The sequence below is a fragment of the Melospiza melodia genome, unplaced genomic scaffold, assembly GCF_035770615.1.
Source record: "Melospiza melodia melodia isolate bMelMel2 unplaced genomic scaffold, bMelMel2.pri scaffold_28, whole genome shotgun sequence".
Lineage (NCBI taxonomy): Eukaryota > Metazoa > Chordata > Aves > Passeriformes > Passerellidae > Melospiza > Melospiza melodia.
In genome coordinates, this window is record NW_026948600.1 from 1,623,526 (window position 1) to 1,637,318 (window position 13,793).

At 50.9% G+C, this 13,793-nt stretch overlaps 1 protein-coding gene across 1 annotated transcript; it reads left to right on the plus strand.

Annotated features, from left to right (window-relative positions):
• Window positions 1-11,527: 11,527 nt before the first annotated feature.
• On the plus strand, window positions 11,528-11,902 carry LOC134433943 (olfactory receptor 14I1-like; the record flags this gene model as incomplete). Its single annotated transcript, XM_063182630.1, has 1 exon — window positions 11,528-11,902. A coding segment is annotated over one exon (375 nt), but the record flags the coding sequence as incomplete, so codon positions are not given.
• Window positions 11,903-13,793: the final 1,891 nt, after the last annotated feature.

Consider the following 13,793-nt stretch of genomic DNA (forward strand, 5'->3'; position numbering starts at 1 on the left):
TGAATGCTCCCGACCCCACAGATGCCCGGTACAGACACTTCTGGGAATTCATCTCCTCCCCCGCGGCCCCAGAGCCCCTCAAAACACAGTCGGGTGCCTAAAACTCCTGCCGTGCCCCGCGCCCTAAAGAGCCCGGTTAGAGCTTCCCGAGCTCCCTGAAGTTCTCCCGAACGTTTACGTTCCCCCAAGGACCTCAAGTCGTGACTCGGACACAGAAGTGTCCCCCAGGACCATTCCCGGACCCCCAAACAAAGCGTTGGAGCCACTTCCGGGACTATGGCTCCCATTATGCTCCACGGCGCACGTCCTGTGCCGTTCTACCCGGGACTTCATCTCGGGTCATGCCCCACGCTTCCCACCGAGAGCTATTGCAGCTGCGCCTCGAACTCTCGTGATGCTTCATGGCCTCGTTAAACAGTATTAGATCCGCGCCTACAACTCCCATCACCCCCTGCGCCCCAGAGAAGCCAATCAGGGCCCCCCAAGGGCCAGCCCAGACCCCGAAGGGCCCCAAATTCCCCTCCCTGACCTTCGAGGGCCCCCCTGGACCTCCAAGTGCTGTCCTGGACCCTGAACTGTCTCCCGGAATCCCTGATTTCCCCTCCAAGTGCCCACCTGGCTCCCCCAAGTGTCCTCCAGACTTTCAAATTCTCTCTGAATTCCCTCCCCAGACCCGAAACTGCCCAAATGTGCCCCAGAAAGTTCACCAGGGACTCCAAAGTGCCTCCCTTGACCCTTTCTGAGAAAAAGATGATAAAAAAGATGACAAAAAGACTCAGATATTACTAGTTACCATAAAGAGGAATAAATAAATAGCCAATGGAGATTAAGGAATCAATGAAGACAATTGTGTTACTTAGAACCAACGACCAATAATATTTTTGGTTCCTAAAAATGTATTTTTTTTAATATAAACTAAATAAATCGGGCAGGAGTTCTTTCTCCTTTTTAATGTCTTCATTAAAAATCAGCTCAGGTGGGGTGATCCGATGGGTCTCACACTGCCACTGCCCCCAGGAGTGGCACAGAGGAGGAGAAAGAGTCCAATTTGTCCACTGGTCTGCAGGAAAAGCTGGGGGTTCCTTCCTCACCACAGCACCAGGAGATTCCCAGTATTTTGGTTTGACATTCGAGGTCCTCTTTCCAGTCAACATGTTTTTAGGTTAGGATGAGGGGTAAAAAGGGTCTTAGTGGAACTGGATTCTGTTCTTCACGTCTAGACATCACTTTGATCCATCAATTCCATGTTGGTAGGTTGTTTTTAGGGGTTTGGTGAGGGGCTTCCTCATTTGCATGCCAACCCCAATGTCATTTGCATGCCAACTTGGTTTTCCCCTCCTCTTCACCATCCCGGGTGCCATCCTCCAGGAAGCAGCAAGGTGCCACTCAACAAAAAGGGGAATTCTCTACCATCAACAACAGGTAGTTAACGAAAAACTATTAACAAGCCGTGATTACAACAACAAACAGTTAAAAGTCCATCCTGGCAGCAACTGGCCCAACCTGTCAACTCTGCAACCTTTTAATAATATGGGCAACTTTTCTACTCATAACAGTATGACATCACAGAGTGGGTTTTGTGACATCACTGAGGGAGTTTTGACATCATACAGTTTCTGTGACATCATAGAGTAGGGTGTGAGGTAATACAGGAGATCCTGCCATCATGCAGGATGGCTCTGTGAAATGAGAGAATGGGTTGTGACATCACTGGCTGGCTGTGTAACATCATAGAGCAGGTTGTGACATCACAGAACAAATTCTGACATCACATTGTGGCTTTCTGACATCACAGAGTCTTTTGTGACTTCACAGTGCAACTGCATGACATTCCAGGCTGACATCCCAGAGTTGGCTCTGTGACATCACAATGGTGCTATGTGACATGCCAGAGTGGGCTGTGCCATCACAGGTGGCTTTGTGACATTGCAAAAAAAGCTGTGTGGCACCACTGGGGGCTCTGTGACATCACAGGAGCTGTGTGATATCATGGGGCCTGTGTGACAACACAGGACCTTTGTGACATCACAGGTGGCTGTGTGACATCACAGGGGTTGTGATGGCCCCTGCATGCTCAGCCAGGCTGAGATGGACACTGATGGTTTCTGGGACAGGCTCTCTGAGCCCAGCCCAGCTCCCTGCAAGCTCTGCCAGCTGCCCTGAGCTCTGGGTAGCACCAAGGGCCTCTCCCCAGCCCAGTCCAGCTGGCTCTGGCCCCACAGCTCTGTTCAGGCCAGGCTGCTCTGGCCACTGCCCCATGGCCTCAGCCCCTGGCAAGAGTACAGCAGCAGCTGCAGCTGCCACAGGACTCACCCCCAGCCATGGGGGAAGGTGCTTGACCAAGGCCAAAGGAGGCTCCGTGGCTGCCCTGCTCCCCTCTGCCTGAGGTGCTGAGAGCTCTGTAGCCCCTGCTGCCATCCCGTCTGCCCAGGGCAGCACAAGAGCTGCGGCCTTGGGGCCCTCAAGAGCTGCTTCTGCTCCAGGCCCAGGGCCCATGCCAAAGCTGGGGCAGCCACAAAGCTGTGCCCATTTCTGTTCATTGCTGCTTTGATGGGGATGGATCCTCAGCCACTTGGAGGCTGATGTTGAATTTTACTCTTCCTGAGGCCTCTTCTCTCTTGAGCTCTTCAGTTCAGGAATTCACAGACAAAGGCTCATAAACATTTGCCCAAAATGCCAAGAAAAGCCCCTGTGAATCATTTAAGTTCTAAATTCTTTTGTGGTTAATTAGACAAATTTCAGAAGTGTATTCAAAGTGAATATACTGTATTGAAAACAATTAGGAGAGAATTGTTTTTTCTTGTTAAGTTCTCTTTTCTTCTTTATAGATTGGTATCAGCAATGTCCACTTGATACTGACCCCAAGCACCTTCTAATGCTGTCAGAATAGATATGAAAATCAACACCTTTTATTGCTATGAATAACACTTTGTCCCTACCTCTTTCCCACTGTTATGAAAGAATTTCTACACGTCTAATTCAATAAACAACAAGTTGAATTTAGCAGCAATTTTAACTGAGCAGCAATTTTATATAAAATACTACAGTCAAATAAAGTCTAACAGATACAAAAAAATTTCTCAGTGGTTCTGATAAAGCATAAGCAAAACTGATCAATCAGGATATGGGGAGGGTTTTTCTCACCCTCCTGTACAAAAAGCACAGGAACCCAAACACAAGTTTATATACTGTATGCTAATACAGATTCATCAATATTTTCCCGTAAATCTCTTCCTCTTTTTGATTCTTGAAATCTATGTCACTGTACTGCACAGTTCATGCTCCCACTGTTGCTAAGGGGTCTTTTGGCTCTTTGGTGGTCACATCTAATGAAGGCTTCTCCTCATCGTCACTATTCTTTGAACAACCCCTCATGTTGCAGATGCACCCCAAGTCGTGTAGAAGCAAGCATTATATTCCAAAAGAAAACCTTTTCATTTCATAGACACCTGAAATAATTTCAATTCTGTTTATTTCAAGGTTGATTCTCTAATTATCCCAAGACACTCCGTTTTTGGATGCTACTTATCTCAATCTACATCCTGGATCCTATAATCTCATGAACATCTGTAAACATCTGTTTTGTGACACTAATTATATATTCTTTTCCTCTATTACTTTTCTGAAATATCGATACAGTTACCATTGTTGGCATGAATCCTATTCATTTATTGCACCACCATTTCCCTCATCCAACCCCTGGCACTCAGAGCATCTGAGGAATGGAGTCATATCCAGGGGTGTCCCCAGGGCTCAGAATTGGGGCCAGGTCAGTGAAATCTCTTTATTGCTGATCCAGATGAGGTCATTGAGGGCACCCACAGTCAGTTCCCAGGTGAGCCCAAGCTGGGTGGCAGTGTGGCTGTGCTGGAGGGCAGGAAGCTCTGCAGAGGAATCTGGCCAGGCTGGAGCCATGGGCCCAGGACAATTGGATGAGGTTCACCAAGGCCAAGGGCCGAGTCCTGCCCTGGGCTCACAACCACCCCAAATCCCTTATCCCCACAGCCTGTCCTGTTTCCTTCATCCCTGCATTGCCAGGGACTCTCTGGGACAGGGGAGCGCTGTTCTGGGGTGGAGGGAAGTCCAAGTGCAACCCCTGGAGTGGGAACCACAACTCATCAGGTTTGTGTCCTTTGGGGGTCAGGAACTGGTGGGACTCTGAGGCACACAAAGTTTCTCTTCATGGCCAACAGACCACAGTTGAACAGGACACAATTTAATAACAATCACACTCTTCCCTGAGCTATGTGCAATGTCCCAGCAGTGTCTGATGAGTCCACCATTCACAAGTGATTTCCATACTAAAAGTAATTTTAGACAAATGTGGCAATATATATAAACACAATTAAGTTCTTGTATCAGGATGCTCCTCCTGGAGAACATCCTTTGGTGGAGGCTGTGGCTCCAAGTGGGCCAGGGGGATCCCAGGGGACAGGGACCCTGCTGGGCATGAACAGCATTGGACTTGTTGGGAGAAACTCTGAGGGGGAGCTGGGGCAGAGTGACCAACCCAGTGACCTGACACAGCCCTGCTGGAATGTCACACAGCCCCTCTGTGATGTCACAGCCTGCTCTGTGAGGTCACAGCCCATTCTCTAATGTCACACAGTTGTCTCTGATGTCACAGCCAACTCTGCGATGTCACAGCATTCTCTGTGATATCAGATCTCTGCCATGTGATGTCACAGATGCAATCTATGAGGTCATAGTTCTCAATGACCTCACATAACCCACTCTGTGATGTCATAGCCCACTCTGTGACCTCATGTTTCCTGATGATCAATTGTGTACACCAGGTGAGCCGACACCTGGAGCTTGTTCTCCAAAATCCCAGCCCTATGGAAACCACACAGTGCCCATTGTGTGAGAAGGGAACTGGAAGTTCACCAGCCTCAGTGTCCTGGCAGCTCAGACAGGCCCACTGGAACATTGGGGTCCATGACCACCAGGGACCATCACAGAGACCCCCAGGACAGAAGAACACATGGGTAAAGGGGAGGGGAAATATGTTAAAGATTTTGGGGAAATGATCATCATATGTGTGTTTAGTCAGGGAAAATCAATGAATATGTGTGCAAAATACAGAAAATAAACAGAAACTTTCCTGCACTCAGCATGCATGGCTTTGGGAGGAGCTATCCCCCATGCATCCAGCTGAATAAAGAATGCTGCTTCTTAATGCTACACTGGGGTTAAGGAGTTTTCTGTTTTACCAAATTTTTGGTAACACTCCCACTGAAAAGGCAAGCTCTGTCTTCTGCTGTTCACAAACAGAGAAGGGCTGGTGGCAGATGTGGGGCTGATTTTGGGTCCTGATTTTTTGAAGGGAAACAGCCCTTAAAAACAAAGGAGTCCAGGAAGGATGGACACGCTTCAAGAAAGTAATCTTAAGAGGGAAGGAGCAGCCTGTCCCAGTGTTGCAAGAGATGAGCTAGAGACGAAAATGACTGGCCTGGCTGCCCATGGAGATTTTGTGGGAACTCAGGAGGGAAAGGACTGGCAACTCAGAAAGTGTTTAAGGATGTCCTTAGGTTATGCAAAAGAAAATTAGAGAGGTGAAAGCTCAATCAGAACTTAACCTGGCCCATTCTGTAAAAAAAGAAATGTTTTTTTCAAAAAGCGTATAGCAAAAGGAGGGAAGAGTACGTCTACTCTTTATTGGATGCAGTGGAGGATATAGAAACTAAAGACAAGGAAAAGGCTGAGCTACTTAATACCATTTTTGTCTCAATTTTCAATATTAGGACAGGTTGTCCTTAGGACAGTTGTTCTCCTGAGTTGGCAGATGGGCACAGGGAGCAGAACAGCCCCCTGTAATCCAGGAGGAAGCAGCAGTTGGTGACCTGCTGAGCCACTCAGACGGGCTCAGGGATGTGGGATCAGATGGGATCCATCCTAAGGGGATGAGGGAGCTGGTGGATGAGCTCCCAAGCTACCCTCCATCATTTACCATCAGTGCTGGCTCACCAGGGAGGTCCCAGAGCACTGGAGGTGCCAGTGTGAGCCCATCCCCGAGAAGGGCTGGGAGGAGGATCTGGGGAACTCCAGGCCTGTCAGCCTGACCTGGGTGCCCGCAAAGGTTATGGAACAGATCACCCTGAGTGCCATCACAGGGCACCCACAGGATGGCTGAAGGATCAGAGACAGCCAATGTGGATTTAGGGGTGGCAGGTCCTGCCTGACCAACCTAGTCTCCTTTTATGACCAGGTGACCCACCTGTGGATGCAGGAAAGGCTTGGATGTTGTGTGCCCAGACTCTAGCAGAGCCTTTGACTCTGTCTCTGACAGGATTCCCTGGAAAAGCTGCAGTCCATGGCTTGGGCAGGTTCCCTCCTTGCTGGGAGATTTAAGTGCTGGCTGGAGGCTGGGCCCAGAGAGTGGTGGAGATGGTGCTGCACCCACCTGGTATCCAGGCACTGGTGGTGTCCCACAGGGATCCGTGTTGGGCCCAGTCCTGTTTAATATCTTCGCTGATGATCTGGGTGAGGGGATCGAGTCCACCATTCACAAATTGCAGATGGCACCAAGCTGGGTGTGAGTGTGGATCTGCTGGAGGGCAGGACAAGAAGACACAGCCTTAAGCTGCACCAGGGGAGGGTTAGGCTGGACAATCAGAAGAAGTTCTTCACAGAAAGGGTGAGTGGGTGGGCTGGTTTGACCGGAAAATGGGAATTCTGGGATGCTGTAGTCAAACCAATGGGTGCTCAGATTTAAATATTGGCACCTGCTGTAGCCACTGACGTTTGGACACACCTCTGAGAACACACAGGGGGTAAAAACCAGAGCTGCTGCCCCGGGAAGCTCTCTTGGGACTTCAAGGGAAAGAGGTCGGATCTCCCTCCCCTCTTCAGCTGCTGCTGATGGGCAGGGGAGGGGCAGCCTGCGGTAGGCCTGGGCCTGGACAGAGATGGGAGGTGAGGAGGCCCTTGAGGATGGAAGCGTGGAGGAGCCCCAAGAGACAGCCATCGGGCAGCCATCCCCCCCCCAGGAGAGAGAGAGCGAGAGCCGGCGTCTGAATTTGATAGCGGCCAGCTGAGAAGGAGAAGAGGGGGGAGTGCAAGCGAGAAGGTGCCCGGCAGGGCAACGTGGGAGTTCCAGAGCTCTCAGACATGCAGAGACTGAAATTTTTAACCCTTTTCTTGCATGACAGAAACCTTGCAAATGCTGATCCTCCTGGAGCTGAATAAGAAGAGAGATAAGAGATGAGATAACAAGGGATAGGCCACGAGGGAAGTGGAGAAGACTCTTGAGTGGGGGGAGAGATGACGGAGTGGCCTTCTGGCTGGACTTTTTTTGTGTGGCCATAGACTGAACCATTGTTTTTCCTGTGACACAGAGACTGCATTTAGGGGGAGGCAGTGCCTCAGAACCAGGAGGGTTCAGTGTGGTTACCCCTCGGTCCCAGGAGGTGAAAACTTGGGGGGCACAGATGTCCCGAAGGAGAGAATGTGCCTTTTTTGGAGTGAGACAAGGCATCCTGGAAAGACAACCCTAGAACAGGGTCTGCTCCATGCACAGTGGTGAGAGCACTGGGCATGGAAGGAAAGGTGTCACGATGGCAAAGGACTTTCCAGGTGGTGCTGAGTGACATGGAAGCACACGAGGTTTCCAGGGGAAGCACACAGCGTGTTTCCAGGGGAAGCCTATGGTGCAAGAATGACTCCTCTCCTCTTCATGAACTGAAGATTGAGTATTCTAAAGGGTGGTGCCAGAGTGAGAGTTGGTGATTTCGGGGAATGTATTGCATTGGGAAATTTGGTGGGGGGGGAGGAGGAAAATGCTTTTGTAAGGTTTTAATTTTTTCCCTTATGGATTTTTTTTCTTCTTTTCTTGTAGTTTAGTTAATAAAGTTTTCTTTATTTCTAAGCAGGAGCCTGCTTTGCTTATTCCTGGTCAGACACACACTGATCCTTGAGACCCTTCACCAGCAACAACTGTCTCGAAATCTTGATCCATTGGTCACTCCTAACTCAAGACCTCCCCTCAAACCTGCCTTTCTCAGGCCTTCCACAATGGTCCAAGATGGCAATGGCCACGTGGTCTTGGAGCATCATGCCTTGGAGACTCAAGATGGAAGAAACCTGAATGTGGCTCAGGAGATTGACCATCCACCCTCCATCTTGGCTTCTCCACTTCCTGCTACCACAACCTTCTGTTCCGCCCTGAATGAACCTCCAGACTACACCCCCACAACTGCAGGTCATGCCCCACTGTCAATCATTCCACCTCCACCCTAGGCCATGCCTCCAGAACTCCACCCTGGAAGTCCACCATCATAAATCAAGGCCCTTCCTCCCAAACACCTGACAAAATGGCAGTACCCTTTGCCTTACCCTCCAACAACAATATAACCCCATGATCAAAGATACTAAGCCCAACAGTCACAATGTTTCTCATCTGAATGTTTCTGCTCCAAGTTGAGTCAATTCCTCAGAAGACAGCTTGGATTCCACAGAGCCACCTTGCCCCTGAACCCCAGGAGATCCTTAGAAAAGGATCCAGAAAAAGGCAGTTAAGGAAGGAGACTGGCAAATAGTCTCGAAACTCCTCGTGGCCCCTATATATTATGAAAGAAGGGGGCAGAATCACAGGTATCAGCCATTTGTTTATGGGGAAATCAAATGATCTGTGTAGGGCAGCAGAAGACCATAGGAGAGACTTAGCTTCTTTTAATGGCCTAATGAGGGCCATGTTTACAGCACATGTCTTAACTCCCTATGATTTAAAATATATTATGACCATGTTGTTGTCACCTACAGAATACACCCTGTGGGAAGGGGGATGGAAGTGTTTACTAAATCAATTAATAGCAGACTGTGCTAATAATGAGGCAAGGGTGGAATTGACAATCGACCATCTAGGTGGAGAAGGACAACACAGTCTAACAGATGATCAAGCAGCAGGCATCCCCTGAGAAGTATTGGATGATATCAAAGAGATATCAGGTATCGGATGGTAGCACCCCCAATTTGGACTACCTTGCATGGCCGAGCTAAAGCTTTAGGACAATTAGACCATCTTGGGTGCCTGTTAAGTAAGCAAACCAATGCAACCTCCCTCACATTGAGTGGCCTGCTCTGAGACATAGAGACCATCAGAAATGCCACCGTGCAGAACAGCAATAGAGCTTTTACTCTGGAGACTTGGGCATGGCTCAGTGTAGACTCTGAGGGCATGTGTTGCATGAACTTCTCCAGCCACAGCGAGTCAATTCACAAGAGCACTCAGATACTGAAGGAAAAAAGCTTCAAGAAGCTTCACATGGAAAAAAAAAGACTGGTTCAATAAACACTTCCAATCCTAGGAATTAGAGGGTTGAATGATGTCTAGCTAAAACAGGGTCTTAGTTGTTGTATTGTTAATTGTCCCATGTTTGTTTGGATGCTCTTAGAAAGTCTTACAAATTCTTTCAGTTCCATCTTTGTTGTAAAACAGAACGGGGGAAGATACTCAACACAGGCTCCTCATGGGCTCCTTGGAGGAGAGAATTGGAGGCCAGGATGGCACAAAAACCTCTCAGAGACTCAGTGTGGGAAGGAAAATTCTTAAAAGTACCTAAAGTATTCTTAAATCCATAAAGTACCTTAAAAACCTTGAGTATCTCAAGGTATTAATAAGCCTCACTGAGTGTCAGTACAAAGCTCTCAAGGGACTCATTAAAGCAGATAATTGGGGCCATGATTGCACAAAACTATCACAGAGTCTGGATCAAAAGGGAAATACCAAGTACCTTAAAATAACTGAAGTACCTTGAAGCATTAATGAGCCCCACTGAGTTTTGTTACTGACAAAGCCTCTCCAGGGACTAATTATAGCAGATAATTGGAGGCCATGATTGCACAAAACTCTCAGTGACTCCAAGGCAAAAGCCAAACCCAAAGTCCTGGGAAAAACCTGCAGTCCCTGCAGGGAGCATTAAGGAGCCCACAGAGCCATTCCTGAGCAGGGCTCCCCAGGGACTCCTTCCAGCAGATCCTTGAGGCCACTGGGAGGTGGGCTAGGGGGGGATGCTGAGGGCAGGACAAGGGGCTGACAGTGCCCAGCCTGGCTGGGGCTGTGCCAGGAGGCCCCACGGCCCCAGGACAAGGTGTCTCCTCCCAGCCCTTGGTGGCACAGACCCTGCTGTGGCCCAGGGCACCAAGACTTGGCTTCTCTTTGCCCCCACCTGTCAGCACTGTCTTCAGTTCTCTGCTCTGCCTGGGGCCTGGGGACACTTTCTCAGTCATGTCTCTCTGTGGGACCCATTAAAAGTGAAAGAAACTTTGGAGTTGGATTCTGCCTTGGAGTTCTGGAGAGGTTTCTTCAGCTCCCTCTCAGGGACTGATGTTCAGGACCTGGGCACAAAGCCCCAGAGGCTCATTAAAGTCCTGGTGCTGTGTCTGTGCTGATGAGCTGGACTGGGCTCCTGGCACAGAGGCAGCTCCTGGTAACCAAGCAAAGCTTCAAAAGCACATTTCTCTTGATGAGCAGCTCTTCTGCCAGCCCAGCAGGGCTGGGGCACTGCCTGCAGCCACCTTGGGCACATCACAGAGGCACAGAGAGCTTCAATCAGTCAGGGCTGGGAAGGTGCTGAGAAGTGCCTGGGGCAGAATCACTGCCAGCCCTTGGAACAGGAGCCTCTGGCTGCAGGACAGTGCAGCTGCAGCTCCTGCAGCCATCTCCTCAAGCTGGAACATCCCAATGCCTACAGACCCTGTGAGTACATTCTCTGATTGTCTCTTGTGCAGAGCAGCCAGGGGTGCCCAGGGCTGTCCTGCAGAGTAGGGTCCTGCAGCCCAGGGCGCTGTGCTGGGGCAGGGACTCTGCTGCCTGCCAGGGACAGCTCTCAGCCAGCCCTGGCAGCTGCTCCCAGCACTGGGGGACAAGATCTGGGTGAAAAGAGACAGCTGGTAAGGCTTGGGAGGGCTCTAATGGTGTCGTGAGGATGCTGCATTGTTCAGGACTGCTCCCAGCATAACACTTAACTGCAGAACATTTCCAAGTAGATTATGCAGGGAGCAGAGCGAGGCAGGGACTGCATAAAAGGGAAAATCCTGCTTTTTTAAAGTACTGCTCTGGGTTGTCTTGATGGGAAATTGCAAACAGATATTCATCTGGCAGTCCAGGATGAGAAAAAAAAATTTCTCAGATGTTCCTAAACCAGGCAGTGACAGAAATCAGCACAGGGCCCCTTAGAAGCTGCATCTTGTCTTGTTTATCCAGCCTCCTCAGGGTTGCTTTGACGTTGCCATCAAAGCCTGCAGGTCCAGAGCTGCCCCTGGGCAGTGCCTGAGCTGGGAGGGGTCTGCAGGGCAGAGCTGAGCCCCCAGGATTGGGCTGAGCTCTGGCAGCACTGGCAGGGCCCAGCCCTGGGCACAGGGCAGCAGCTGCTGGCAGGGACAGCTCCAGGCTGTAGAGCCCTGGGTAGGGAGTGTGTGGAATGTACCCCCAAGCTGTGCTGGGATATTTAAGGTCCTCTCCAAGCAAAAATATTCCATGATTACTTTTTTTACAGATCCAAATGCCAAGGCACAGCAAATGTCCAACAGCAGCTCCATCAGCCACTTCCTCCTGCTGGCATTGGCAGACACACGGCAGCTGCAGCTCCTGCACTTCTGCCTCTTGCTGGGCATCTCCCTGGCTGCCCTCCTGGGCAACGGCCTCATCATCAGCACCGTAGCCTGCAGCCACCACCTGCACACGCCCATGTTCTTCTTCCTGCTCAACCTGGCCCTCACTGACCTGGGCTCCATCTGCACCACTGTCCCCAAAGCCATGCACAATTCCCTCTGGGACACCAGGAACATCTCCTACACAGGATGTGCTGCTCAGCTCTTCTTCTTTCTGTTCTTCATCTCAGCAGAGTATTTCCTCCTGACCATCATGTGCTACGACCGCTACGTGTCCATCTGCAAACCCCTGCACTACGGGACCCTCCTGGGCAGCAGAGGTTGTGCCCACATGGCAGCAGCTGCCTGGGCCAGTGCCTTTCTCAATGCTCTGCTGCACACAGCCAATACATTTTCCCTGCCCCTGTGCCATGGCAATGCCCTGGACCAGTTCTTCTGTGACGTGCCCCCAATCCTCAAGGTCTCCTGCTCACACTCTAACTCCCACAGGGAACTTGGTTATCTTGTTGTTACTTGCTGTTTAGCACTTTGCTGTTTTGTGTTCATTCATTGTGTTCTCTTATGTGCAGATCTTCAGGGCTGTGCTGAGGATCCCCTCTGAGCAGGGACGGCACAAAGCTTTTTCCACCTGCCTCCCTCACCTTTCTGTGGTATCCGTGTTCATCAGCACAGCCATATTTGCCTACATGAAGCCCTCCTCCATGTCTTCCCCATCCCTGGATCTGGCCCTTTCAGTTCTGTACTCAGTGGTGCCTGCAGCCCTGAACCTCCTCATCTATAGCCTGAGGAACCAGGAGCTCAAGGCTGCAGTGAGAAGACTGATGACTGGATAGTTTCAGAGACATTAAACGGCTGGCCAAATTCTACAAATGACGTGAAATAAAAGTAATGTTATTGATGGCTTGATAGAGGCTTTTTTTTCCCCTTTATATTAGTTTTATCATATGGTCCACAAAGAAATGTCATTCTTTGTGCCATCTCTCATTTTGTTTGTCTCCATCTTCCCTGTGCCCACAGACTGTGTCAATGAGGGGCTGCACTCTCAGTGGCTTTAAAGGATCTAAAGAATCTCCAAGCAAAGCTTTCTGCAGAGATGCCCTTTTGTTGCCTTCTCTGGAGCTGCAGCAGCAATGTCTGTGTGCAGAGCTGGGGCAGATCAGGGCTGGCTGAGCAGCTGTGCCCAGTAGCAGCAGCACTTGGTGTTGCCAGTGCTGCTGCCATGGCCCTGCCCCGCTGCCCTGATAGCCCTGGTGTTGCTGTAGGGCCTGAGTGCTCTCGTGGCTGGGCTCACAGCCCTGGGGGTGGCAGTGCGGGGCTGCAGCAGGGACAGGCCATGGGCACTGCGGGGGCAGCGCTGACGCCTCAGGCCAGGCCCTGGGGGCTCCACGCTCTTTGCCCAGGCTCTCACAAGAACACGGTCAGGCCAATGCTCAGCACAGAAAAGCCCTGTGAGCCGCCCCAGGCTGGCCGTGGGCAGGCTGGGGGCAAACAGCATGGCTGGGGCTCTACAAGGGCACTGGGGCAGAGGGGAAGGAGCAGCAGAGCAGGGGCTGATCCATCCCCAGTGCGCTGGACAGCCCAGGGCAGCATCCCAGAGCGTCCTCATGGAGCTGCCAACAAAAACCCCCCTCTGCAGCCCTGGCCTCTCCCCCAGCTCACACAGGTGCCCCATCCTTGCAGGCACAGACACGGCAGCACTGGCTCAGCAGCCCCTGTTTGCATTGCACACAGCAGGGGGAGCACCCCCATGCTGTTGCTGTGGGGACATGAACCTGGGGGAGCACAAATGCCATCAGCCCCTGGGGCCAGCAAGGGCTGGGGGACACCAGGGAAACCACTCAGCTTTGTCCTGGCCTCTGCAGTCAGCCAGAAAGTTTGTTCCCATCAGCTGGGAGTTTCCTGTCCCACTGCAGATGCTGTTTGCTCAGAGCCAGAGCTGCCTGGCAGCCACCCCCAAACTGCCCTGAGCATTTCCGTGGTTTCACCTTTGCTTTCTCTACTCTTTGCCTGCTTTAAATTTCTTCCTATTTTCCTCCCCGGTTCCCTGCCCTGCAAACAGCCCCTCCCTGTTTGCCCTTTCCTCTCTGGCCCCACTCCCCATTGCAGTTCCTGACTTGGCACCATGGGAACATCCCTTGGGGACCAGGATCATCCTACAAGTGCTGCAGGAATTGTCTGCAGGC